This window comes from Haemaphysalis longicornis, unplaced genomic scaffold, assembly GCF_048455015.1.
Source record: "Haemaphysalis longicornis isolate Haplotype H1 unplaced genomic scaffold, Haemaphysalis longicornis Haplotype H1 scaffold_6, whole genome shotgun sequence".
Classification (NCBI taxonomy): domain Eukaryota; kingdom Metazoa; phylum Arthropoda; class Arachnida; order Ixodida; family Ixodidae; genus Haemaphysalis; species Haemaphysalis longicornis.
The window spans coordinates 61938290-61964329 of NW_027526407.1; the positions used below are offsets into that span (position 1 = coordinate 61938290).

The window sequence follows — 26040 nt, forward strand, 5'->3', positions numbered from 1 at the left end:
GCGACAACCGCCGCTACCAGGAAACGCCGTGTGGTTGTAATTGGGTGCAGCGAGCGAGCTACGACGACAAGGCGAGCTCCTAAAGTGATCTGCACTTAAAAGCGTTTACCACAGGGTGTCAGCAAATCTGGCTACACAGGCCTGGCCGTGCCTGACCTCTGCTCATCTTGCCGCAGTTGCCACTGAAATTCGTCGAACACCTTGCGTTTCCTCTCTTCCCTCACATCTGCGCATCACTACTCACCCTTTCCTCCTATCTGTACTTTTTTTCTAATTTTTCCTGCACTTATACCCAAAAGTTATTATACGTGATTATACCCAAAAGTTGGTACAATCACGGTGAGAATTTGATCTGAAATATAAAATCTGATGCATTCCTGAAGTAGGACAGTCCCCGCCCGAAACGTTGAAATAAAGGTGTGCTTTTATTTCGCTAGTTTTTGCTTTCCAAATTATCTGTAGCCACAAAGTCACCAGGCACTGCCACCTCTAACAAAAGTACCGCGTTTTGCAAAACCCCACCTTGTTCACAATAAACAAGGACACTGAGCTTGTCTTGAAGAATAAAGTTTATTAGGTAAGCTTGAACGCTACAAAAAAAAAAAGGCCCCTGGTGCTGAAGTTTACGGTTGTTCGTAGTTCAGTTGAAATTGAAGGCATTACTTCAAATCGGAAATGCTTCGCAGGAGTTGCTCGAAAGGCAATTGATAGCTTCTCAACTTTTCTTCGACGGCCGCCAGTCTCTCTTCAATATCCCTCTGACGTGTTCCAGCGCTCGCCTATAAAACAGAGCACATGCAATATGTCGTAGAACTGAGGAGTCTGTATCAAAAGCATAAGATTGTGTGACGCCCATTTTTAATAAACGATGCTTTCCCTCCGCATTTTTGTTTTTATAATGTAGCTGCGAACGGGCTTCAGTGATGATGATCAAAAGAAAATCGGCCTAAAAACGAAGCAGAAACACAAAAAAGAATAAACCCCGAAACACAAAAAAGTACGCCAATTTCATGGCGTTTCGATGAAAGAAGGTTCAAGTAATCGGCGTCACCCGTTTGGCACTACATTTTATTAGGAACTGATTAGGACGACCGAATAGAAGGCAAGAGAAAAACAGCATTGTCAAACAAAGATGGCATCCTACCAGAATTATTGTTTTTAAACTGGAAGCAAGCAGATCAAATTTTTGGAAGCACAGGCTTATCAAACGTGAACCAAATCGTACAAAGGGCTCATAGAGGTCTCCAACTGTATTCTGAAAGCTTTCGTAAGTTGTGGCGGAAGAATTATATGAATGAGCAGCTTTTCTTGAGGAAATCTACCGTTGCATGACCTTCCATAAGCTATGTGGGATGTTTGGCGTAGCCGGTAGTGATTTAAGGGGAGATGGATACGTCATTACTCATGTGACATTAGAGCCACTTGCACAGACTACGTGTGCAAGCAAGCTGCCAGGGAAAAAACGGTCGCGTATCGGCTCCTTTCGTAGCAAATGTCTACAAACGACGATAGTCGACTGGCGCCCCCGCCAACTAAATGCTTACGTTCTCTTTCACGCTCACGTGTCATGCTGTTCCTCTCCCATCTCGTTCTTCCCAAGATAACACGCTAGAGGTTCGCTCAAGTCAATTTAAATTTACCCCGTTCACTGCTCCAAGTCGCATGCCTCGACTACAGTGCCACCGTACTGCGGAGACGCACGTGAGTCGAGCCATCCTACTGCAGTGTTTATAGGACTACGTTGCCCAACTCCACGAGCGTCCCAAGAGGAACTTGAAATGTGTCTAGTGGAACCTTTAGTTGCTGTTGCTGTTTGATTCTTATATGCTGGCAGGAGCTATAGTAGCGAGGTCAACAGCAGGCGACGGTTTCCTGCAGTTGACGTAGTATTTCATTTGCTATAGCAAAAAACCAAGTATCTATAAATTTCTAACAAAGGAGCACTGCAATGGCACCTATATATTGTTTTTCTGTTTTATATTTGCTTAATTTCTCGTTCTTGCTCAACAATGTTGACAAGTATGAATACTGACACTGTACTTAGGTGGTTAGATTTGGCTGTGAGTATATAAGACTATTGCGCAGCTTTAGTTTAACTTGGCCAGTTGGCTGAATCATGTCACAGACAGACCGACAGACCACAATTTCTGCCTTTAAGTAGCCCAAGAAAGACTATCGACTTTAATAATCGGTCTCCATACAGCTGCAAGTCAAGTATAAAGCGATCGTTGTCTACGCGTAGTTTGGATAACTTTATTCGGACAAGCGAAATTTTAGACGCGTCATTACAAGTACACAGGGGAGCTTGCCGTCCGCTCATTCGTGTGTTCTTTCCCTTCTGATCAATGCAGACGTCTGTAAAGTGATATTTCTCCAAACGCTTCTGATACTCAGCCGCGGTTTGTGTATCTGACACTTGGTGTAATGAGAGGTCCATAGAACGTTTGCGACAAAAGTAACGGGGATGGCGTAATGATACATGGAATGCCGAGGTGACTGTTTGCGGGTCTTATTTTCGGACTCACCTGCTCTCCTTCTAATGATGTTCGGAACGCGTTTATTCCGTATGGGTCGTACCGGACAAAATGAGGCTCCACAAATCCCTGAAAAGCCGCATGACCACAGTGATTTTACTGAGCCAATAAACGCGCGACTCCACCGAACCGGCGGGCATCGGCGCGCCACCAGTGGAGAGGGGGGTAGATTAAAAAAAGAGAGAACTTTGGTCGACGTAAGATACCGCTAACGTCAATTTAAAGCCATACTTACTTTTTATAGTGCACTTATGGTCCATAACACGACAACATCAGTCGCGAATTAAAATTTCTCAACTGTAACCATAAACAGGCTCCTCCTAACATATGGAAACTTGCATTTACTACACTAATACGTCCGAAATTAGAATATGCATCAGCCATTTGGGATGCCGAACATGCTTACATCATGAACGACATTGAATTACTGCAGAATCGTGCCGCTCGCTTCATATTTTCAGATTATTCACGTCATTCCAGCGCCACAGCACTAAAACGCCGAGCAGAGCTACCCGAACTACTTCATCGTCGCAAACTTTCACGCCTCTCACTTTTCTATAAACTTTATCACCACGTGTCACTTCCCGGCGATTTCTTCGAGCCACCTGCCATTATTTTTCCACGCGGCGATCACTACCACAAAGTTAAACGCGTAAACTGTAAGTAATCTGCTTTTTCCTGGTCATTCATTCCACGTACCAAAATTCATTAGAATAATCTACCATCGCACATTGCCACAAAAAAAGACTCCACGAAATTTCAAGAACTAATTCAAAATACTGACATCTAACTTTTGCTCTTTTACTTGTTTTTTCCTTTTTTTTCGGAACGTGCAGAGCAAATGTGTATTGTTTTTTACCTTGATTCAGCTTGTTTGCGGTGTGATGAGTGAGTGTATATTTTTTTCCGCTTTTGCGTGTATGCTTTAATTGTTTTTTAATATTAAGTGTATTGATTATTTTTTCTTGCATTTTTATAGGTTGTTCACTGTGTACTTGTCTGTATTCGAACGATTTCATGCCTATTCTTTGCTCTATTTTTGCTGTCATTACCAATTACTTGTTATGACATATACGTCAACCTTAGGCTGTATTTAATTTGCACTTTTATCCCTTTTTTGACGTTCATTGTTTGTACCTTTGCTCATGTAACCCCCCTATGTAATACCCTCTCACGAGGGCATTTCGGGGTATTATGAATAAATAAATAAATAAATAAATATTACGCTGTACATCAGCCCAGATCTGTTGATCTACAAACTAAATGGCGGAAAAATATACCAGTCTAAAAAAATCAGAATACGAGCCTTCAAAACAATGGCCTCCAAACTTTGCTCTTAAGATAAACAAGGCTGGCAGATACCTGGCGACACTGCTGCCCAACCACCATTCCGTTATAGCATCGGAACTCGGCCTTTCTTCAGTCTGCAGCCGTGCTACATGTGGTGTCTCCCAATTGTCCGCCAAGTGACTTTTGAGGCGCACATGTGATTTTAGATACGAATAATAGTCGTACCTCGGTACTTATGTAAACAGATGCATACAACATTTGTACCCAGTGACGTATTGTTGTTGATGGTGCTGTTTTCCGCTGAAAATGACGATGTATTCGACTCGGCTCAAATGAAACACGACATAACGGACAGTAGATAAAAAAGCCAAAGAGCGCACAAAGACCATATATGAATTAATAAAACAAATCAATTCCTGATACCCTATTATAGAAAATTATTAGTCAGCGAAACAATATTGCATCAAACAAGATTTGCGACCCTGTGGCTCTACACTGAAGAAACAATTAGCGAAAACGGCGGGATGAAGGAAATCAGTAGAACAAGAATGCACTAGAGTGGTTTGCGAATCCCCGTAAATTAAATGAATCTGAATTAAGGCACCACTTTGAAAGATTAGCAGCGTCCAAATTTAGCTGCTTCGCAATTACATTATGACGTAAAAATAGATACAAGATTTATAAAATTTACTTGCAAAAGGTACGAAAGGTTTGGAGAAAGAAATGGGTCAGGGAGTTCAAGTTGCTATTTGGTTTAATGTATACTCCATTTTCCGGTTTGTGAACAAATCTGAAAAGTACTTACCTCACGGCGTTCAAAAGCGACGTTTGTCCTGTTTTCAATTTTAGTCTGTAACAGAAATACAGTGCAAATTATGATACTTGATCATTTTTCTTCCCATTTGGCTGTTTAAGTAAAACAGCCACAGGTCAGCAAATCAGTCCTTACCAAAGAATCCTTAACGTAATCTATAATAGTCTGGAATTTCTTTTCCTGGTTTTCAATTGTTTGTTTTAGGGTCTGAAAACAAAGGGGAAACGTTTTAAATAAAGGGTTCGTTCTACGGAATACCGAATTAAACAAAGAAATAAATTTGGAAGGTCATGTTACCATACACAATGTCTGTTTTGAAGCGTTGGGCGATCGGTTGCCTTAACAACTTTGAACTTGCTGGTAAACATTCATTCTTTTTGTTCAGCTGACTTGCACAACTGTCGAAGAGCTTCTATAAAAAAGGTGTATCCTCGGCACGTATACTTGCTGCTTTACACAAATTTATTTTGTGCAGGCATGTGCACAATCAGCGTGTCTAAACATACATACATATATATATATATATATATATATATATATATATATATATATATATATATATATATATATATATATATATATATATATATATATATATATATCGGAGGGTTTCCCGCCAGTTACCCGCTTATGACAGGCTGTAGACGTTCGCGTCACGCCCCGGGGGTTGAAAAGAAGGTCCCCTTCTACCCGTGTAGTCTGAGTGGCGCTGGCTACTACCCTCAAGCGTCAGATACAGTTGTAGTAAATATAAATATCCAGCAAGTGAAGCAGAACACAGTCGCCCAGATAGCCGAATTGGTAAGGCATTCGAGATCTAATCGAAAGGCGTGGGTTCGGTCCCCACTGTGGGCGCGTGTTTTTCTTTCTTTCTTTCTTTCTTTCTTTCTTTCTCGCTTCAATTAATATGCAATATATATATATATATATATATATATATATATATATATATATATATATATATAATTTCACTAACGGCAAAAAAAAAAGTCCAACCATTCCCCTATGCCTTCTTTGGCGTTGTAGACTGCCCGCATTTCTTTCTGTATTTCCTAACGAGCCCCTCATTTCCTAACCATATTATCCTGCGAAAGCTTAGCGAGGGCCTCGGTTGTGGCAGCCTTGATGCCAAGGTAGCATAAGGGGGTTTCCCGCCAGTTACCCGCTTATGACAGGCTGTAGACGTTCGCGTCACGCCCCGGCGGTTGAAAAGAAGGTCCCCTTCTGCCCGTGTAGTCTGAGTGGCGCTGGCTACCACCCTCAAGCGTCAGATACAGTTGTAGTAAATATAAATATCCAGAAAGTGAAGCATAACACAGTCGCCCAGATAGCCGAATTGGTAAGGCATTCGAGATCTAATCGAAAGGCGTGGGTTCGGTCCCCACTCTGGGCGCGTGTTTTTCTTTCTTTCTTTCTTTCTCGCTTCAATTAAGATGAAATATATATATATATATATAATTTCACTAACGGCAAAAAAAAAGTCCAACCATTCCCCTATGCCTTCTTTGGCGTTGTAGACTGCCCGCATTTCTTTCTGTATATATATATATATATATATATATATATATATATATATATATATATATATATATATATATATATATATATATATCTATTAAAAAGGGGCGCAATAAAAAACATAACAAGTTTACTTCGAAAACATAACTTTACATCGACGTTTCGGACGGGGACCGTCCTTTATCAAGCGTATATATATATATATATATATATATATATATATATATATATATATATATATATGAGTACGCTCTTCGGAGAATTTATTTCAACGTTAAGACCTGAGACAGGTCTTCTTCAGGAATGAAAGCTGCGGGAAAAAATCATAACGACTCAGGGGGGGCCGGTGCCTCGACACACCAGCCACATGGGAAACAAACACACAAACGACCACACACACCATACAGAGCTTATTCTGCTAGAGGCAAGCAGACAAGACTCCCAAAACTAATAAACAAACAAAAATGGGGGGGGGGGGGCGCATAAACATACTGCATAAACGCGAGTGGTAACAATGATAGGAAATGCGAAAAATTCTAGGGTGGCGAAAGCCCGAAAAACATCCGGCGTCTCCAAGAGGGGAAAACTACAAAGCACATGTCGCCACGAGCAGTGAGTGCACATGCGCGCCTCCGGTAGCAAGGATTGACTATCGACCATCTTCAGCAGCAAGGTCAAAAATGCAAGCGGGGCCTTTTACTGTATTTAAAGCCCAGACATATTCGTTTGTTTTTGGGAGTCTTTTCTGCTTTCCTCTAGCAGAATAAGCTCTGTATGGTGTTTGCGGTCGTTTGTGTGTTGCTTTCCCATGTGCCCTGGGATTCAGGGTGCCGCCCCCTCCTTGAGTCGGAATCTTGCAGCAACAAAGGACTACAATCTGTGACAAGATATATATATATATATATATATATATATATATATATATATATATATATATATATATATTGAAATGGGGTTTATTGGCAAGGGTTGCTGTGTAGGCGAAAGACAAGGAGGGCACAGGCCGAGCACAGTCCGAGCACAGCCGACGCTTGGAGGAAGCAGAGCGAGAGAGAACCCCGTCGCTCCAGGCGATGGCGGTGCGGCTTCCATATTCGGCTTCTGCTACCGACGACGATAAAGTGGCGCACATCTCCCGCAGGGGATTGGTGACGGTCTTGATTCTTCCGGTGAACGTTGCCAATCTTCTGCATTACAATATATATATATATTTACAGTGGAACCCCGATGATACGTCTCCCGAACGTCCGACGACGCCGTTCTTACGACGGATTAGCGCGGAACCGCCAAACTCCCCATAGAAACAATGCATTAAAAACCCCGATGATATGACGCTCGGGTGCACATGGTAGGCTTCATACGAGGAACCCTGGCGCGGATAGACCCGCACTTTTCCCATATTTTATGACACTTAGCCGCCTCGCCCTGACCTTCTTTATTTTTAACACCCGTGTGGCAGCGCTTGATGTGGGAAGGTCTTCAGGCGGGCCAGACCACTTACAGAATAGACGCAAGCAAGCAGGCGGGAACTCGTCAGTGGGAAGTAATCTGCGACGGCCCCACGCGGCAGCACTACGCCAACGCGCCAACCGCCAGAAGTCGAAGTTCAGAAGACAGGTGCACCGTGAATTTTTAGCTCCCGTTGAGCCGCTGACGACGCTTTCACGATGCCAATTCTCCCTATATATCTGCTATCTGCTTATAAGTGTCTTTCAAAGCCGCGTTGTCACTCCGCTCTTTTCCTTGCTAGAGTGCTTCAATTGACGCGCGTCCGCCCCAAGGGTGGAGCAAAATACAGGAGGCGATGGTTGGAGACACGTACCCATTCGCACCGCCTTTTGGGTCACTCGCTTGCCGCCCCCGCAAGTCACTGTAGCAAGACAGCGCTATACTTTTTGCTGCAGCACGCCTTACTCGCGAAGGTTGAATTATATTATCTATTTTGCGTTGCTCAGTATTGTGGGAAACAAAAACAGCTATGTGTCGAGCACTAGGACGCAATGGCGAAGGCACAGGAACATTCAAAGGGTGATTCTACCATGTACGCCAATGCCATTTTTTGTTCACCTCCGCCTTCTACTATCGTTCGTTCCGCTTGGCCTTAGCAGTTTCACACTCTCCTTTTCCACTCTCAATTTGCTCGACCACGTCGGCCTTACCTGACCTAGGGCGCGGCGCTTGGCTGGCGGGATAGCTGTACGGCATGGACGGGAGGGGGGCACAACATAGGCGTTTCTTTTTTTTAAATTGGGATTGCAGCAAAAGGTTTGCCAATCACGCGAGAACGGGCTAAATATAGTAGTTTAAATAGGTTCTCAGCCCTCATACCGCGTGAGACCGTCTACTAGGCAGGCATTTACCCACACCCCGTTCGTACGACACCCCGGTCATACGAAGCTTTCTCGCGGTCCCTTAACAGTCGTATTATTGGGGTTACACTATATATATATATATATATATATATATATATATATATATATATATTCAGGAAGAAATGCCTAGACTGTTTTTTGACCGTTAGTGAAGGTATATTTTTTTATTAATTTACGTAGAAAGAAAGAAAGAAAGAAAAACACGTGCCCAGAGTGGGGACCGAACCCTCGCCTTTCGATTAGATCTCGAATTCCTTACCAATTGGGCTATCTGGGCGGCTGTGTTCTCCTTCACTTTGTGGGGTATTTATATTTACTACAACTGTATCTGACGCTTGAGGGTGGTAGCCAGCGCCACTCAGACTATACTGGGAGAAGGGGACGTTTTTTTTCGAACCCCGGGGCGTGACTCGAACGTCTACAGCCTGTCATGAGCGGGTAACTGGCGGGAAACCCTCTTATGCTACGTTGGCATCAAGGCAGAACGAACCGAGGCCCTCGCTAAAGGCCGCCCGAACTGATGCCCTCCTAACGAGCCCATCATTTCCAAATCATATATATATATATAAATAGCAGTACATGGCTTGGCATCTGAATAGTATATTAAATTAGAGTCACCACGAAAAACATAACAACATTTAATACAGCAAGGCTTGGGAGTGGGCTAGTTGGTGTTTTAACATCTTGAAGTTCAGAGGTGCGCTGCCTTCACAAGATAATAAACAGTTGATAGTTTGCGCCTCACCTTGTCTGTTTTTGTGTTATTCACCCTGTTCAACGTTTTGTGTCAGGCAGCGCACCTCTGCACTTCAAGATAAAAAAAACATTTAATACGACGTTTCTTCTGGGATCCAGCCTTTTTCAAGGCCTTGAAAAAGGCTGGATCCCAGCCGAAACGTCGTATTCAATATTGTTATGTTTTTCGTGGTGACTCTGAGTGGCGCTGGCTACCACCCTCAAGCGTCAGATACAGTTGTAGTAAATATAAATACCCAAGAATGTGAGGGAGAACACAGTCGCCCAGATAGCCGAATTGGTAAGGCATTCGAGATCTAATCGAAAGGCGTGGGTTCGGTCCCCACTCTGGGCGCGTGTTTTTCTTTCTTTCTTTCTCACGTAACTAATAATAATAAAAAAAACATGTAACGTAACTAATGGTAAAAAATAGTCTAATCATTCCCCTATATATATATATATATATATATATATATATATATATATATATATATATATATATATATATATACTAGTTATACTCACCGAGTGTATAGCCAAACGGCCACTATCGGTATATTTTATTTGTGCCTGCGCAGCAAGCTCACAAGTTGGTAAATCGCAGAAGATCAGGAATCGCCACAGATGGGTATTAGACAAAGCTCTCCTTGTGATTTTTTGTTTCACATGAGTCCCATAATAAATGAAACCTTGCCAAGATAGCCCTAAAGAACATCTGTTGCTGCAAAGCGTACATGACGATAACGTGTTTCAACAACATTCGCAGCATGAATTAACTGCAAGTAATTTTACTTAAATATCATTTACAACCATTCATGCGTACTTCTGACGTCTTCTTGGTACCCTCACCTCATTTTCAGCCTTCAGCAGACATACGTGTTCCACCAACATGTCTGTGTGCTTGCTCGACGCCTCGTGTACGACCACGTCACTTCGCGCTGCCTGAAAATGATTCACATTAAAAACTTTTCCTTGAAGTTAAACCAAAAGAAGGTTTAACTTGGGTGTTTTCTAGAATAAGTAATAAAAAGAGCTCTGTTAGAGTGATGTGCTTATGTGGAAGGAGAAGAGGCAGTGCAGGTTTCTCATACATTTAGAAGATGTTATTGGGATCTGTGGAAAAGTGTCAGCTTCTTTGTTTATTCCTTTGGGAAAGCTACTGGCGAGCAAAAAGTGCGAAGTTATTTTTGTAATTGTCTGATGAGATTTTTAGAACAGAGCAGAGGAGGGTAGTTTCCTGCTTGCCCGGTGATGCCTTTTATTTTGTTCGGCGAATACAAGCCCAGTAAAAGAGCTTTGATTTACTATACGCAATGTTGGAGCAGTGCTTATACCCTTGCAGCACCCAGGACCATGTAGAGCCAAACAGTCAAACCTTATTGTATTTCCACCAACAACAGACAGCTACTTGATGATTTTTTGAATGTTTGCCATCCTTTACGTCCACCATGACAAAAGATGGCAAAATGGGGCGTGGTTATGCACGCATCCCACCACATAAACGCAGCCTTCGCAATGTAATTGAGAAGACTTTACCTGTATATGATTTTTAAATATGGTCAAAAACGACACTGAATTCGTTTGCATCGCAGTGAGGTCATTGCATCTTAAATTTCGAACTCACAGAAAAGGAGCACCCAAGCTGGTAGAATGAGCACTTGACTGGCATCTTGGGGCATTGCGGCTGATGCTCCTCCTCAAGCTGAAATAAAAATGTGAACTTCGAATATTTCAACCTTATGTCGCACCCAATGTCAAGGTCATGGCGAAAGTTATATGAATAAAATAACTGCCTTTTAACGACCCACGGAAGAGGAACTCTACTGCATGTTGGAAAGCACGAATTACTGGCTGTGATGACTGACGTATCCGGGCTTAAGAAGAAGGACCACAGGAACGTGCGGCGAAAAAGCACGAGGGGATTGTACCGGCGGAGCTAGCGGTGATACAGCGCTGCAGGAACGGGAACCAAGATTGCTCTCGGGATGCGGTTCCCGATCGAGCCAAGGGCATGCTTGTGCCGAGCACCGAGAACCATACCACGAGCTGTTTCGGAGGTCCAACTGCTACCACTCGGGGTGCCTATTCCCGTTGGCATTGAGTCGCGTATAGGCATTTCCTAGTCAGCACAGCCAAGCTATGTACACGTGCATGTGGCCCTTAATTTAATCGCTCAGAACCGCTTGGTCTCGTAGAGTAGTTGTTTCGCTCCTGCAAAGCGAACATCCTAATCCAGGTTCAAATCCCGTTACCGCGTTTTTTTTTTCAAGGGTTTGTCATATGTGAATATTAACATTTTTTGTCACGCATATAATATATTTATGGCATCTTTATGTATTATAAATGAGATTTTGGATATTTTCGTTGCCTTTTGCTCTGTTTCAGCTACTGGTTCTTGTACGTTTTTGCGGGTTTTCGTCTTTTAGGTCGGTTTCGGCTGTTTCTGTTGAATGTTTTTCTACACCCTGGTTTTCAACCATTGGAGGTTCGTTTTGGCTGGTATTTATTTCATTTAGGGTGGTTTTGTATGCTTTAGGTACATTTATGCTGTGATATAACCCTTAAGCAAGCTCAGCTGACGGCTGGCTGTGCTGACTAGGAAACACATATACGCTTCCGGGCCGATTGTCGCGGCCGAGGACTAACCGACCAGGCACGAGCACGCGGGTGGAGTGTTCCATGTTGCGGCCACCACAGCTCTCCCGTCTAACGGTGTGCCCCCTCGCCACGGGGGAAACGTCTTCAGTTGCGTCGACACGTCTTCGGGCCCTCAACACGATCGACTCACTAATTCATGGTGTCGCTTCGACGGCCCATGGATGTCACCCCGTCACAGCATAGATCGTACCTTGACGAGAGCGTTTCGTTTATTTGGCCCCGTTTGAATTGATAGTCGGACTTGGGTTTTTTTTTCAGTAGTATCGTTTTCGTAGTTTCGTTTTCGAGTATTTGTGTGTCCTCATCAGAATATATGATTTTGTCTCGTTCTCGTGCCATGGCGTCAATGTTAGTCTATCCTTCTTCCCGGGTCACATGCCCGCCTGCTTGACACGCGGCCTAACAGTGACAAATCCACTTCAATCAAGTTGACTTCGTTCAAAGTGGTGTTGACCGAAAAACTTGTGATAGGCGCGTCCCGTAGATTTTCCCGCTATCTCCTAAGATACTAACTCTCCCAACATTCAGGGCTACTTGAAGAATCTTTACATGCCAAAAATTTTAAAGTGTCCAAGATGCATTTCAAAACTATTACGGCGCTACCAGTGTTACCGCCAATAACTCCGTGCAGAGCTAAAATAACAATTTGTACTGTTTGGCAGTTTCGTAGCGCCGAAAAGTTTTTTTTGGCTCACACAGGTGCCAAATTTATTACCGTCTTCGTGTGCCACAGCTCCAAAAAAAACAAAAACTGTAAGGGCTTCTGCTTCTTGGTGTGCTCTTTCTTTTAATATACAATTGGAACGCCTTGCTGCAACAGTCGGTAAAATTGCCAGAGCCAAGCGCACATAGTTTTATATACCAAAGCCCACGAAGAAAGACAAAGTTTCTGGAAACTTGCCAAACCTGAAAATCCCAGCAATTTACACTCGGCTGCTCTACTCTGTTTTCAGAGTTTTACCATCAAATATGCAGACGAAAAGTTTTTAAAGATAGTTTTCCAACTTAACTGCCCGCGATACCGTAGGAAACATTTTTTTTTGTATCGGTACGCAACGTTTGCAAACATACACTGAGGCAGGAAAAGTCCGGGTTAGCTTGTATTAAAGGCATTTGATGCCTTTGAAGGCAGCACGAGACGTTGGCGTGACATGATGGCGGGCCGTTTTGTGAAAAGAGAATGAATTTTCGGTAAGAACATTTTTGGACACGTAGTTGGCAATACATTGTGCGTTTGTTCAATTTCGAGTTACCGTGACCACACAAAGCAAAACAGCAACAACGTATCAACGCACTCACCTCAATATTTGTCAAGAATTCTTGCAGGCAATAGTTGCAGGTGCCAGGCCGATGACGGCAACTCCCTTCGTGTATCTAGAAACAAGAAATGCCGTCACTGTGGAGGTTCTTGGTCCGAATACTGTTCGTTTACACTTCATGCTATCTCACGACAAGAGCAATTTCTATTTCAGGACACTGTCAGTCTTGTCTAGGGGCTGCAAATGGAGTGGAGTACAATATGAAATACACACGGAATCTGCAAAACATATTCACCGCTATTAGAACTAAAAGCACAAAAGCATAGACACTGTTTTGCAATATTTGACGCACGCAAACACAAAAAAATATCAGAGGTGCATAAAGGACAACGCATATTTCCTTGCCTGCACAAAGGTTTAGGCTACTGGAAATAAAGCATAACTACAGTCTGGCAACATCCGGCACAGTCAGAGGCAAAGAAATCATGGCTGCATAAATTTCAGCAATTGTTAGAATGGGTTCACCGTTCGATCGGGGGCCGCTGTTTATGTAGGCGTAGATAAATACCATGAACATGCAGCTGAGAAAAGCAGGAACACCAGGTAAAGAATTAAAACATAAAGCACGAAGGCGCTTTTCCTACTGATTAAAAAATACTTTGGAAAGAAACACAAAAGATACTTGGGTGTGAAATTTATGTTAGGTATGTAACGGAAAAAGGCGTGCCCCATTAGACGTGGCCACCTGAAATATTTCAATGGGCAAGAACTGAAGCTGGAAAAGGTATTTTTACAATGCATGGGGTTCTTCAAGGTATACAAGGAGCATTCGATGGCACGTGGTATATAAAAATATCAAGTGAAGAATAATTTGCTGATTTTCGCAAATTTTCGCTCGCAATGTGCAGCGAAAACACTGCGCCACACGGTTTGGACCCGCTCGCTTGCCGCTGTGATAGCTCGCTGGAATTCGCTTCTCTGTAAGCTATGTTACCTATAGATGGATGCATGAGCCTTTCCATCAGTCGCTTAAATTAAAAATCTATGGAATACAACTGACGGCTACCTAAGTTATCTGCGGACCACTGTCGTCGGATTATAAACCTGCTTTTAGAGTGGAACTGTGTGAAAACAACAGCAAAGTACGGTGTCCGCAAAACGAAGGCACATAATATCGCGTCAAATCAGCACATGCCGCAACTGCAGTTTGCGACCTCACACAAAATAGAAGTCCCTTAACCTTGCATTGGTTATTTGTTGCTTAAATGTTCATTCTTTCCTCGCGCCTCATTTTCTTTCTCCAAACATGCGCCGACGTAAGCTCATGGTCACCAAAATGAAAACGTACCAGTGAAATCTCGGTGGCTCATTGGATTAGATCGGGCGAATGGTCACCCACAATGAGTATTTTTTATACCCATGCCTAACCGCTGGACCAGCACCGAGAGGAATGTTGTCCTCCGTTAATTTACTTTACAATTTGGACTTTCTTTATCAGTAGCCTAATTGTGGCATTTATTTTGAGAGCATTAAAATTACTAATTCTTGATTACGTAGTCTTCATAGTTGTCGGAGATTGTGCTAATAAATTCTTGGTATTCGCGGCTGCCTGAATGTTTTTTTCTGACATTGGGTGATGCTTGCCCATTAAAAAATATCCTATGGTCGGCTATTGAAAACCCTTTTTATGGTTGTCTTTAACTATTTGGCCAATTAGCTATAGATGTTTTTATTGCTGTCTTTAGCGATTCCTATCGACATTCCTATTAGTGTCGTCAGCTTCTTCTATAGCCCTACCGATATGAAAAGAAGAGCTAAATACAGCCACAGAACCTGCTATAGAAGAAGCTGAATGCATCCATAGGAATGTCGATACGAATAGCTGAATGCAACCATAGAACCGGCTATAGAAGAAGCTAAAGACACTCATGAGAATGTCAATACGAATATCTTAAGACCACCACAGAACAGGCTATAAAAGTCGCTAAAGACACCCATAGGAATGTCGATACGAATAGCTTAAGACAGCCGTAGAGACGGTTCTAGAAGAAGCTAAAGACATCCCTAGGAATGCCGATACGAATTTTTAAAGACAGCCATAGAAGCGTCTAAAGATCATTGGGTGGAACAGCTAAAGACACCCATAAAGAGGAATTTCTATAGCCGACCATAAAATTTTTTAATGGGTGCGTAGTAGGGAGGGTTTGGAAGGTGACGATTAAATGTCCCGGGTGCAATGTCTAAAATCTAGAGGCATTTTTTCTAGAAAGGAACGAACTTGTGCATATCGCACTAACAGCCAATGGCCCTAAAACGCCATCCGTGCAGGCAGTTCCCTATGAACATAGAAGTCACGATCGCCTTCCAGCCCCATAACATGTGCAAAGGTGGTGGAAGACTATGATTTAGTGCATTCGAGCATAGACTGGACACCTCATGGGATTCATGTGGCTACTTAGGATGCGCAGATTTCTCCACCTGTTCCTCGTTCTCTTCCTTATCCTCACAGCTAAACTCAAAATCTAAAAAGTGTGGTAATGTAAAGGCAATTCTGTCATTGTATTACGCATCGGTTTTGTATGTGCATATAATGGTGTTCTCTCCCTTTAGTATGTGTTATGAAAACAGGGTTTCTGTAACAAGGCCTTGGCGTTTCTCAGGAATTTTATTTTTGGCTTTCAGCTGCGAAGTGTATATCAACAACATTGATGAACTTTCTCATAAGAGCGTAGACGTCGCCGTTCTTTACAATTACTCGCAATGTCGATTCTTTTCGCTACGCGGTACACGGGGTGATGTGCATTGAAGGTCAGAAATACTATCAAAGCAGAGACGTATGGCCGCTGTCACGACATACAGCCGTAATTTACCGCCTTGTAAAAACCTCACTAGCGCTATATTTTCAAAGCTTTGACAGTGTTTACCACTGGGTTGCACAGTCATGGGTTGAGAAACTCGCGTACACACAAGAGTAATTTGTGGAGCGTTGAGGTGTTTGTTCTTATTATAGGTTGTAGTACTGTGGGAAAGGGTCACTGCAGTAGGCGGTCATGCCACAATATCGTTGTCATAGTTTTTCTGTTCTCAGGAAAGCCCGAGCTAAGTGAAAGAGAACGTTACCTTCTCAAGCAATTTTGAAACTCACACATGGGCCCAAGACATCTTTGCTTTCGACGTGCCATTCGGAAACCCTCTAAATAGGCCTGCCTAACGTCGAATTTATCAGACATTGGTCAGATGTGTGAAACAGCCATCAGCTTTTTTCCGCTTCGTATAGAAGTCAGCAAAAGCACCACTTCTGAAGGTTGCCATTGCCCATAAATCGTATTGAATATGTATATGACCTCTTGGGTAGCTCCGTCAAAGCAGTAACACAAAAGCATAACAGCGATTATGGCGGTCTCTCATAGGTAGTTACACTAATGGGACAAATGTCCTTGAAATCTCTCTATTGGAAAGCGATCTTTCATGGCGGGGTGAATCACCTGTAAATTATACAGAATATTTCAAAATGGCAGTGACGTAATAATTAGCTATGTCAAGTAGAAGGATTCCGCAGTAAGCCTCCGGCAAGCAGTTAGAACTTTCTCAGAATATTATCTTCACTGCAATATTAACCAGAGGTGTCATGCATTAGGACCACGTACTTGCCTACAACTGGTTTTTGGTTGTCTGCGCTGCAAGAACAATATTCTGTGTTTAAAAGAAAAATATCACCTCTTTCTCCCATGCTTCGATGTCACTGTTACAGAACTTGCACTCAACCACTCTCTTAGGGCAATTCTCGGCCATGTGAGTCACCAGTATCTTGCGGTCATGGAAACTTTTGCACAGGGGGCACTCTACCTTTGTTTTGAGTGCACAAGATTTGTAGTGTACCTAAGGTATAACAAGAATAGAATACCAGCAAATTCAACCGTTTTTGCACAGTACGTGGGAATAATCTTTCAATCAAAAAACAATAATTCACCTTAAGATGTTCATGAACCAAAAAACACCAAAAACGCCTCATAAAACAACAAATAATGCAGCAACTAATAGTTTTGAAAACAATATTGCTGATGTTTTCTACTGTAACTGAGGTTCGTTAATTTCTCTGTAGCTAGAAGTATAGCCTTTGTTTTTCATAACAGAAAAATAGCACATAAAAACTTGCTAACGGAGAAACATTGGATTCCATTGGTTCATGAAATTTAACAACTATGCCTGTCTAGTTATTTCCACTAAACTGAAAAAGCCAGAATTACAGCAATCATTACCAGTTTGCAAATGATTTAAAGCGGATTCCAACTGCAACAGCTCTAAATCAGGTAGCATAAAACCAACCTTATTTGTCTAGATGATCAGTTCCTTAAAGTGCCATTTGGTGGCTGCAACAAGGCATTAGGGTCGGTGGGCGAGGAAAGGATTTGCTTGTATAAAGAAATTTACGGAGCAAAACTTACTAGGACGTCCTTGAAGGTACCTTGATAGGTGCATTTTGGATTGTCGTTGGGGCAAGCAGCGGTCAGCTTCCCCAAAATTCCCCATTCTTCGCCATTACTGCTCATCTTTAAAAGCATCAAACAGAACAAACAAATAAACCCGATATCTAATGCGAAATTAAAGACATCCACAATGACATTTGTTGCTCTCAGTATGTATGTCAATGCTACATCAGTGAACGCAGCCGAATACTTGCCCAATTTTTTATAAGATATGTAAAGATAGGGCAGACCAAAGTATTGATATTACGCAGTTTTCCGAATTATAGTAGTCTCGACTGTAAAACACGAACCCTACGTTTTTACAGGCAGTCGCAGAGCGAGCCACAGCACGTACCTGAAGCGCTTTGGCGACAAATAGTCTGCACCAGTGCCTTGATAACCTATTTTATAGATTCATATCCCTTATTTCTGCCCCATAAATCTGTCCTGGTATTACTATTGGTCATAATGTTGTGCTGCACTCAACAACAAGCTGGAAACGGATTTTTAAAATTTGCTGGTAAATCTGACAAGAATCGGCTACGAAAGTTTTTTAGTTGTATTCCTTACTTCTCACTATCGAGTTAAATGGGAAGATGAGAGAAAATCTCGGCAATCTCTACTAGCCTGAATCTTGCGGAGTGGCGAAGCATGCAGTGTAAAAGTGTATTCTCGGCGCCCTGACGTTTTCGCACACAAGAGATACAGCTTTGCTCTAAACGTCACGTGTCTTTGAAGCACGAAGCGTTCCAGCGAGAGGCGTAAACGAGTATCTCGGTGCTTCTGTAGGAGGCGTTACGCTCTACCGCGAGGTGTAAATTAGTGTTCCGGTGTTTTATTACTGTGGCTAGATGAGACAACGATTACGACGACGACAGGAGACGCCGACCGCACGAGCCCCTTAGAGGCATCGCCCCTAAAAGGATTGTGAACGCTTGGTTCAGTTCGAAACGCTCATTAGTTCTGGCGGTTAGCAATAACATTTGATTGATTGTGGGGTTTAACGCGCCGACGCAACGCAGGCGATGAGGCGCGCCGTAGTGGAGGGCTCCGGATTAATTTTGACCACCTGGGGATCTTTATCGTGCGCCGAAATCTCGTACACACGGGCGTTTTTGCTTTTCGCCTCTATCAGAAAAGCGGCCGCCGCGGCCGGGAATCGAACCCGCGACCTCGTGCTCAGCAGCGCAACGCCTTAGCCACTGAGCCACCGCGGCGGGTCGGTTAGCAATAACATTTACTCTGCACTCCAAGTATTCTAACCGCGTATCATAAAAACTATTAAACCAGTCTCGTGTGCTGGGGTGGGTGTGGCCGCGTGGCTGTACTTCCAGCCTTAGCCTGGGCAAGGGTGGTTAGGAGAGTTGGTGTAGTTTTATCTACAGATTTAAATCTGGCTTCACCTCAGAACCCTAGGATGTCGGAATTATTACCTAAGCGTGACCATAAACGAGCAGCAAGCATTCCCTTAACAGATGAAGTGCTATTGTTAACCGTAGAGATTGCCACATTCCAGTCCCGGGTGGTCCGGACACCTCTTTCAGAAGGACGGCTGTGGTGGCCGTTGTCGAATCTGCATCTATGGGCTCGTGGGATAGCGCCTTAGCCACTCAGCTATGGTGACTACAGAAATAGATGAGAGCTACATAAGCCTTCCAGAAGACATTTGTAAGAAATGCACGTTCTGGATAACCTTCCACAAGCAAAGCGATATGTATCCCGATCCGAAAGGGGGTCAGACAGGGAGATACAATCTCTCCAAAATTATTCACAGCATTTTCGGAGATGCCCTTAAAAAGCTTGACATAGAAAACATAGAGTTAAGGATAAACGGGAAATACTTGAACCATTTGAAATTTGCCGACGACATAGCCTTGCTGAGGGAGACTACAGAACACCTGCAAACAATGCTTGAGGAACTAAAACCAGAAAACGTGTTCGTTGGGTTGAAAGTAAATAAGAATAAATATCAAGTGAGAAGCAATAAGAATGCCAAAAACACCCTCTTCAGTTTAACAAACAAAGCGCTAGGAGACGCAAAACATATAACGGCCAGAGAGAAACCCGATGCAGAATAGTATGGGTTGGGGAGCAGTCGGCAGGCACTCCCAAATAATGAAAGGTAGACGTACCCCTGTCGCTAAAACGAAAAATATGCAACTTGTGCATACTACCCGTTATAACATGCGGAGCTGAAACATGGCGCATTGCTAAACAATTACAGAGCAAACGTTGCTCGGCTCAACAAGTCATGAAAGGAATAATGTTGTTTGTAACAATCAGGGACAGGAAACGAGCTACTTAGATCCCAGAATAAACTAGAGTAGAAGATATCGTAGTTCAAATAAAAAAAAAACAATTACTTTGGCTGGCCATTTACTCAGACGAACCGACAGCCGGTGGAAAATTAGGATAACAGAGTGGATACCAAGGGATTGGTCTGAAAACGCGGAAGGCCGTTAACCCGATGGAGGGATGAAATAAAGAAATTCTGGGGTAAACGGTGCACTCGAGCAACACAGGAAAGGAGTGGTTGGAGGTCCATGGAAAATTCATTTGCACTGAAGGAGACCTGAGTTGGCTGATGATGATTATGATGACAACGACAACGACGACGACGACGACGACGATGATGATGATGATGATGATGATGACGACGACGACGACGACGACTATGACGACGGCGGCGGCGGTGGTGGTGGTGGTGTTAAGGTGACAATTGAAACCCGTGAAAGACGACGAGAGAAGATATCGGGTCTCATCATGTTATGTGTCAGATTCACTTCTAATAAAAACGAACATTCACATCAGTTTAAAGGGCGACACCACCTTAGGAGCTGGGCCTGTTGGCGTCTCCTGTCGTCGTCGTAATTGTCGTCTTTTGTAGTCATGGTACTAAAACACTGAAAAACTAGTTCACGCCTCGCACTAGAACGTAACGCCTACTAAAAAGGCACTGGCACACTTGATTACGCCTCGCGCTCGCGAGCTTTGCTCCTCAAAGACAAGAGAATTTTACAGCAACGCTGTATGCCTCTCCCCCAACGGTTTCCTTTGCGTTGGCAAGAACGCCCAGGCGCCAAGAATACACTTACACACTGAATGCTTCGCCCCTCCCCAGGTTTCACGGTTAGTGGAGATGGCCCGTGATTATTTTTTGCTACGGATTCAGCCGTTGAATGAGAGTATAAGGCTACAATATTCTGGTTCACTGTAATAGGGCTATTGCGTCAATTTCGTCTGTAAGAGAAACGGCCCGGCGGGCTGCACCCTTTTCGTTGGATAGATAAGCAGACCCTTTCAGGAGTTTGCCCCTCCCCATAGCTGGGATTAGACCAATCTCCAATAAACTCTTAGTACAACTTAAAAACCTAAAGCGGACAAACAACGTCATCTTGAACCACGTCTTCGTTTTCTGTCGCCATTTTTAAGAATTATGCACCCCACCATCCAACGCCGACGATGGTTGAACGCGAAGGTTTCTCGTGACGAATCATTCGCTTCATATCGCAAAACGAACTGCGCACAAATTAACAGGGACCAGATAACGCGACGACAGAACAAGCGCATATGTTCTTGTTTCCGATACGTCGCGCGCAGTTTCTTTTTTGAGATTCAGCATCACCAATTCCCCAACCTTCAACCGTTTTACGGACTGTTTTGTTGCCGTCTGAAGTTATCGCTTCGATTCTGTCGAACTGGATCAATCGGATAAATGCTCGTTCCATCACGGGGCGGACCCAGGTTTGATTCCAGCAAAGGAAATCGTTTTTTTTTATTTGACATGACCGCGGATCATTTATCATGGTTGTCAGAGAAAGTGGGCTGCACTGCAGGGCACTTTTGATTTGCAGACGCCATGTGTGAGACGACCAAAGCTTCGCTTTAAAGATACAATACTTTTTAAGCACCCTCCGATGTCACATTTTGTCGTCGAACAACAGATCATATAATATATAGTATTGCTCGTATCATCGCTCAATTCTTTCAGGTTGGAGTACGAAAACAAGCGTTTTTCGGTGAAATACTTCTAAGCACAGCCGCAGAAGCTTATGTAAGGTACCAAAACTGACTCCTACGATTCTGAGATTGAGTATTAATTTCTACGATTGTTAAAGGGCCTATCTTCGTGCTTCCGAGGAGGAAGGCGGAGGAGCTGCGAGTATACGTTTCATTTCAACCCTTGCTCACAACTGGGCCTATAACTCTACCTAACGCTCCAAAATCATACAACGGCACTCGTCAAAATTTTCTTGATATGTGCATTTCTGGCCGTTCTCATCAAACACTGTTTACTGGTACATCGCGTTTGCGTCTCTCACAGTTTTTGTTTGTTGGCCTTTTGGCGCGAGTTCTTCAACAGGCAGACTCGTGACGGTTCACATGCCAGCTTCACTAGACTTTGCGTGGCTGTCAGACACCTGTTATATTCACGTGCCTTAGTGTCCACACTTCACGTTACACGGACTGAGCTTCAGCCGCTGGCATGTGCTGAGAGCCCGTTTTAATTACGGTTTTGATTATTCTAAAACTAAGCCAGTGTTTTTGTACCAGAGCAAATATAAAACGCCAACGACAGCCTTCCGCTCATCCGGGGCCTTAAGGCTACCACCTTAAAAGTTGAGGTGAATAATTTGCTCACTCACCTCACTTGTTGCAGCTTACCACCCGCAAAGTGAGCAAGTGAAACGACCTAAGGCATCCGTGTGCACTCTTGTACAGTAGGCGCAGTAGGTGTGGCCCTTGCCGTCTTTAAGACCGGTGGGAGTCAAAGCCTTGCAAATACAGCACGCGAGCTCCGGATTCAGCTTTTCCTTGAAGGGGATGAGAATGCCATCGGCCAACCCCTTGACGTCCTTGAGGGAATATTTTTCTTTGAAGCCCATTGCCGCTGTGGTCTCGTTTGGCTCCAGTATTGGTCTTCCTTTGAGCTGTTTCAAAAAAGCACAAATGCATCAACTGAAGTGGCGAGTGTAGCATTCGCACGCGGACGTTGCAAAATTTCACAGAAATATTAATAAAGTTCACTAAGCATTGCACGAACACTGATCGAAGGAACATTATGAGTAACAAAAGGAATACGTCATCCGTGATTACATGAAACATTGATTGATTGTAGGGTTTAACGCGCCGACGGTTTACAGGCGATGAGGCGCGCCGTAGTAAAGGGCTCCGGATTAATTTTGACCATCTGGTAATCTTTACATGCTCCGAAGTCTCGAACACACGGGCGTTTTTGCTTTTCGCCTCTATCAAATAAGCGGCCGCCGCGGTCGGGAATCGAACCCGCGGGGCTCAGCAGCACTATGCCTTAGCCGTTGAGCCACGGCGGCGCGTGATATGAAACATGAAATCGCACTGACGTGCGAATTCTCCCAGACGAACGCATGCCAGTGACTACTGCACGCGGATTCAGAGATGTGGTTAGTTGCAAGATAATGACAATCCAAGGAGCGATTACAAAAATGTCTGACGTCGAAGTTACCAACATTACCTAGCGTGTTCATATTATAAATATATCAGCCAGACGCACCTGGAATAACAACGCACCTGCAGATACATTCAGTAGTTAGTGTTGCTCCTTTTTCAGTAACTAGATTCAGCACAGGGCCTTGTCAGGCGTCCTATGTTGTAAATGTTCAGAAATGTGCAGGCCAGAAGAAATTACGTCCTAGTAAATTCTAGAAAACTGCAGTCAATTTATTCAACTAGCCAAACAAATCAAATAAATAATGGCGAAAGTTGCCTTAGTTTGACCGAAACCATGGCGATAGTGAAACCCATTAAGGATCAATCCAAGCGCCACTGAAACTACTAAAAATTTACACCATCTTCCAGCGAGGGGAACCATGGGTAGATGCGACGCATCGTGGGTTTCCGTTGCGTTTCCGTTATGTTAGCTCGCGATAGCAGGTCCGTTAGTCTCCATCCAAATCATCGGTGGTCATCGGATGTCATCGGCGGAGCGACGCGGTGGAACGGCGGCGGAACGACTGAATGGAGCGGCGCAGTTACCGCGTTCATATGTAGCGGAATAACACAGAGCAGCGACTGTGCATGTGTTTAACCGAGCGCTAACGCGCGCTGACACACAGCTGGAATGGCGACGGGAGCGAGCGCCAGCGAGCGCTAAACGCATATGGCGGTGCGGTGAGAGAGCGGCGTTAGCGCGCAGCTGGCGCGGCGAGGAGAATGGGGGAGAGACGTGCGGACTACGCCGACTACGGCGCACAAGGCAAGTTAAAGAGATGCGTCGAATCTAAAATGCTCATTTGCCCCGTCGTTCTTGAGAATTAAGTCCTCAAAAAGGTTTAAGTGAAGCAATCAAAATCGACGAAGGGATATTTTTCTCTGCAGTTCCTTGAATCGCTCAACAAAAATACAAACGACGAATACCGCAAAAAAATGTATGGGCATAAAATCACCACGTCGTTCATGTAAACGGCAAGGAAGTGATATTTGTGCACACGATTAATGAATAGGTGTTGGTAAATTGCCACAGTACCGTACCGCGAGCCACAAAAGATAAAGGTATCCCAAGGTTACCTCGATATAACCAGTCACTCGGGATTAGCAGCACGTCATGGTAGGGTGCACAAGGCACGGAGCAAGCTGCGTTGCACAAGGTTCGTCAGTGTAGTTGTTGAAGTGCAGTCACGTTGACAGTCTTTTCAATGCGCACATTTTTAGAGCAAGACGTGCTGCATTTTTTTTGGAAGGGGGTGGGGGTTCGTGTTATAATGGCTTCGTTACGCCCCTTGCACAATTAAAAATCCCCATGCTACTTTAAGCTGGTTAAAAATGTGCGTGCACCCCACGGCGAAACAGGATTTTAGTGTTTCTACTCTCTGCTTCTGTGAGCAAAAGTCTGCAAAAGCCACAAAGAAATAGAAGCAGAAGACATCTGCCTTCACGTTTAAGATACGAGGGGCAATAGCGTTGCTTTTTCTTCATGTGAGGGCTTTCAACACAGCTTCTCTGGAGCGCTGCAGGTTTTTTTTGGGAGAACATTACTAGCAACAATAAATTAACAGGTACCCTTCATTACAAAGAGGCTGCTTAAAGGGCATACATTTTTATACTCAAAATTTATAGCTCACGCTAGCGATTACTTGAACAGTTATGACCTGCGTCCCGACGCCCCGTGGTAGATGGGCGGGGTGCAACGGAAAGCATCGCTGTATAGGACACGACTGGAGGAAATATTCAGCAGATCTGGCTCAGACATCACACCCTGGCGGCTCTTGAGGCTCTGGTGAGGTGTGACCCCGATGTCCAGATCACTCATTCGAGTCTGAGCTATAAGCTTTGTGGGCTGCTTCTTGTTGTTTACCTCGACAAGGACCTCACCAGTCCTTTGTATGTCATCCTTTTAAGATGTACCGATTAGACGTTCAAGACATTTATCAATCAAGAAAACTGATGTCGTTCCAAGAGAATGGGCTGCATCACGAGATTCCATAACAAGAAATCGAGAGTAGTTTTCGGTTCAGGAAAGTTTAAGGTTGGCAATTGAGGGAAAGATAGTTCGGTGCGGCCTATTTTCAGGGACACTTCACATTTGGACGAGGTCTAGAAAGTTCCATATGATATAGTAGAAAGGAGGGAACGGGGGTACTTTCCTCGTCATGCTTACCCTGATAGCTGAAGAGGTGCCAGAGCTCCCTGCCTGGTAAAGAGACCGGGAGCCCATCTTCCGGACCTTTACGTGGGCTCCGACGGCCGCTGTTTGTTGTTTCCTACCCTTCACCGTTAAACACATCACCACAGTAGGTTACAGCTTATGTTGGTGGGATCGGGGTCCGCGGTGTCGCCAATACCGTCACCAAGATTGCTCAAGGTGCCCCGTGCGGCGAACTTTTTTGAAGTGAAAGTATCTTCGCAGAGATATTAAATGAATTTCTGGCATCAAATCGGATATAGTATGCCTGATTCAGGAAGAAAGGGCTGTCGAAGCCACTCCGAAATGTTGTTTCCGGGATGATTCTTGAATAGGAACGGTTTAGCGGGAAGGACTGAGGAACTCCAAACTATAAGATGCGGGCATATGTGTAATGCTTTAGGCTACGTAGAACATAGCGTTCAGAGTGATGGGGACATTTTCGCAAACAAAGCGAATCGATACACAGTGCGGCAGAGAGCATGCTCTATATAAAGAGGTCTTTAATGCAAATGCACGCAGTTAGCAGGCAAGGGGGCAAGAAAATGTGCGTTGAGTAAGGACGCAGGAGGAAATAAAAATGGCCCCGTCGATGCACGGATACAGTAGATGCACTGATGAGGAAACAACACGACAGCACAAAAATGACTAAATATAGACAAGTGGGAAGCACAAGTAAAAACATGCCCGTGCCTCAACACCGCATAAAATTAATTTCTTTCTTCGATGCCTGC

General features: G+C 43.9%; 1 protein-coding gene across 7 annotated transcripts in view; it reads right to left on the bottom strand.

Annotated features, from left to right (window-relative positions):
* Nucleotides 1-425: 425 nt before the first annotated feature.
* LOC144142798 (TNF receptor-associated factor 2-like) overlaps nucleotides 426-26040 on the bottom strand; it is a 36515-nt gene continuing 10900 nt past the window's right edge. Inside the window, exons 1-10 of one of the 7 annotated variants that reach the window (XM_077674542.1) lie at nucleotides 22293-22432; nucleotides 17626-17730; nucleotides 16898-17059; nucleotides 13221-13295; nucleotides 10888-10965; nucleotides 10113-10205; nucleotides 4774-4845; nucleotides 4630-4674; nucleotides 2526-2603; nucleotides 426-779 (exon numbers count right to left, since the gene is read on the bottom strand). In XM_077674542.1, the coding sequence (XP_077530668.1) occupies nucleotides 660-779; nucleotides 2526-2603; nucleotides 4630-4674; nucleotides 4774-4845; nucleotides 10113-10205; nucleotides 10888-10965; nucleotides 13221-13295; nucleotides 16898-17059; nucleotides 17626-17730 (828 nt within the window). In that variant the 5' untranslated portion in view covers nucleotides 22293-22432 and the 3' untranslated portion in view covers nucleotides 426-659. Of the gene's footprint in view, nucleotides 780-2525; nucleotides 2604-4629; nucleotides 4675-4773; nucleotides 4846-10112; nucleotides 10206-10887; nucleotides 10966-13220; nucleotides 13296-16897; nucleotides 17060-17625; nucleotides 17731-22292; nucleotides 22578-26040 lie in introns of those variants that run through there. The other 6 variants (XM_077674547.1, XM_077674543.1, XM_077674545.1 and 3 more) reach the window with 6 other exon arrangements.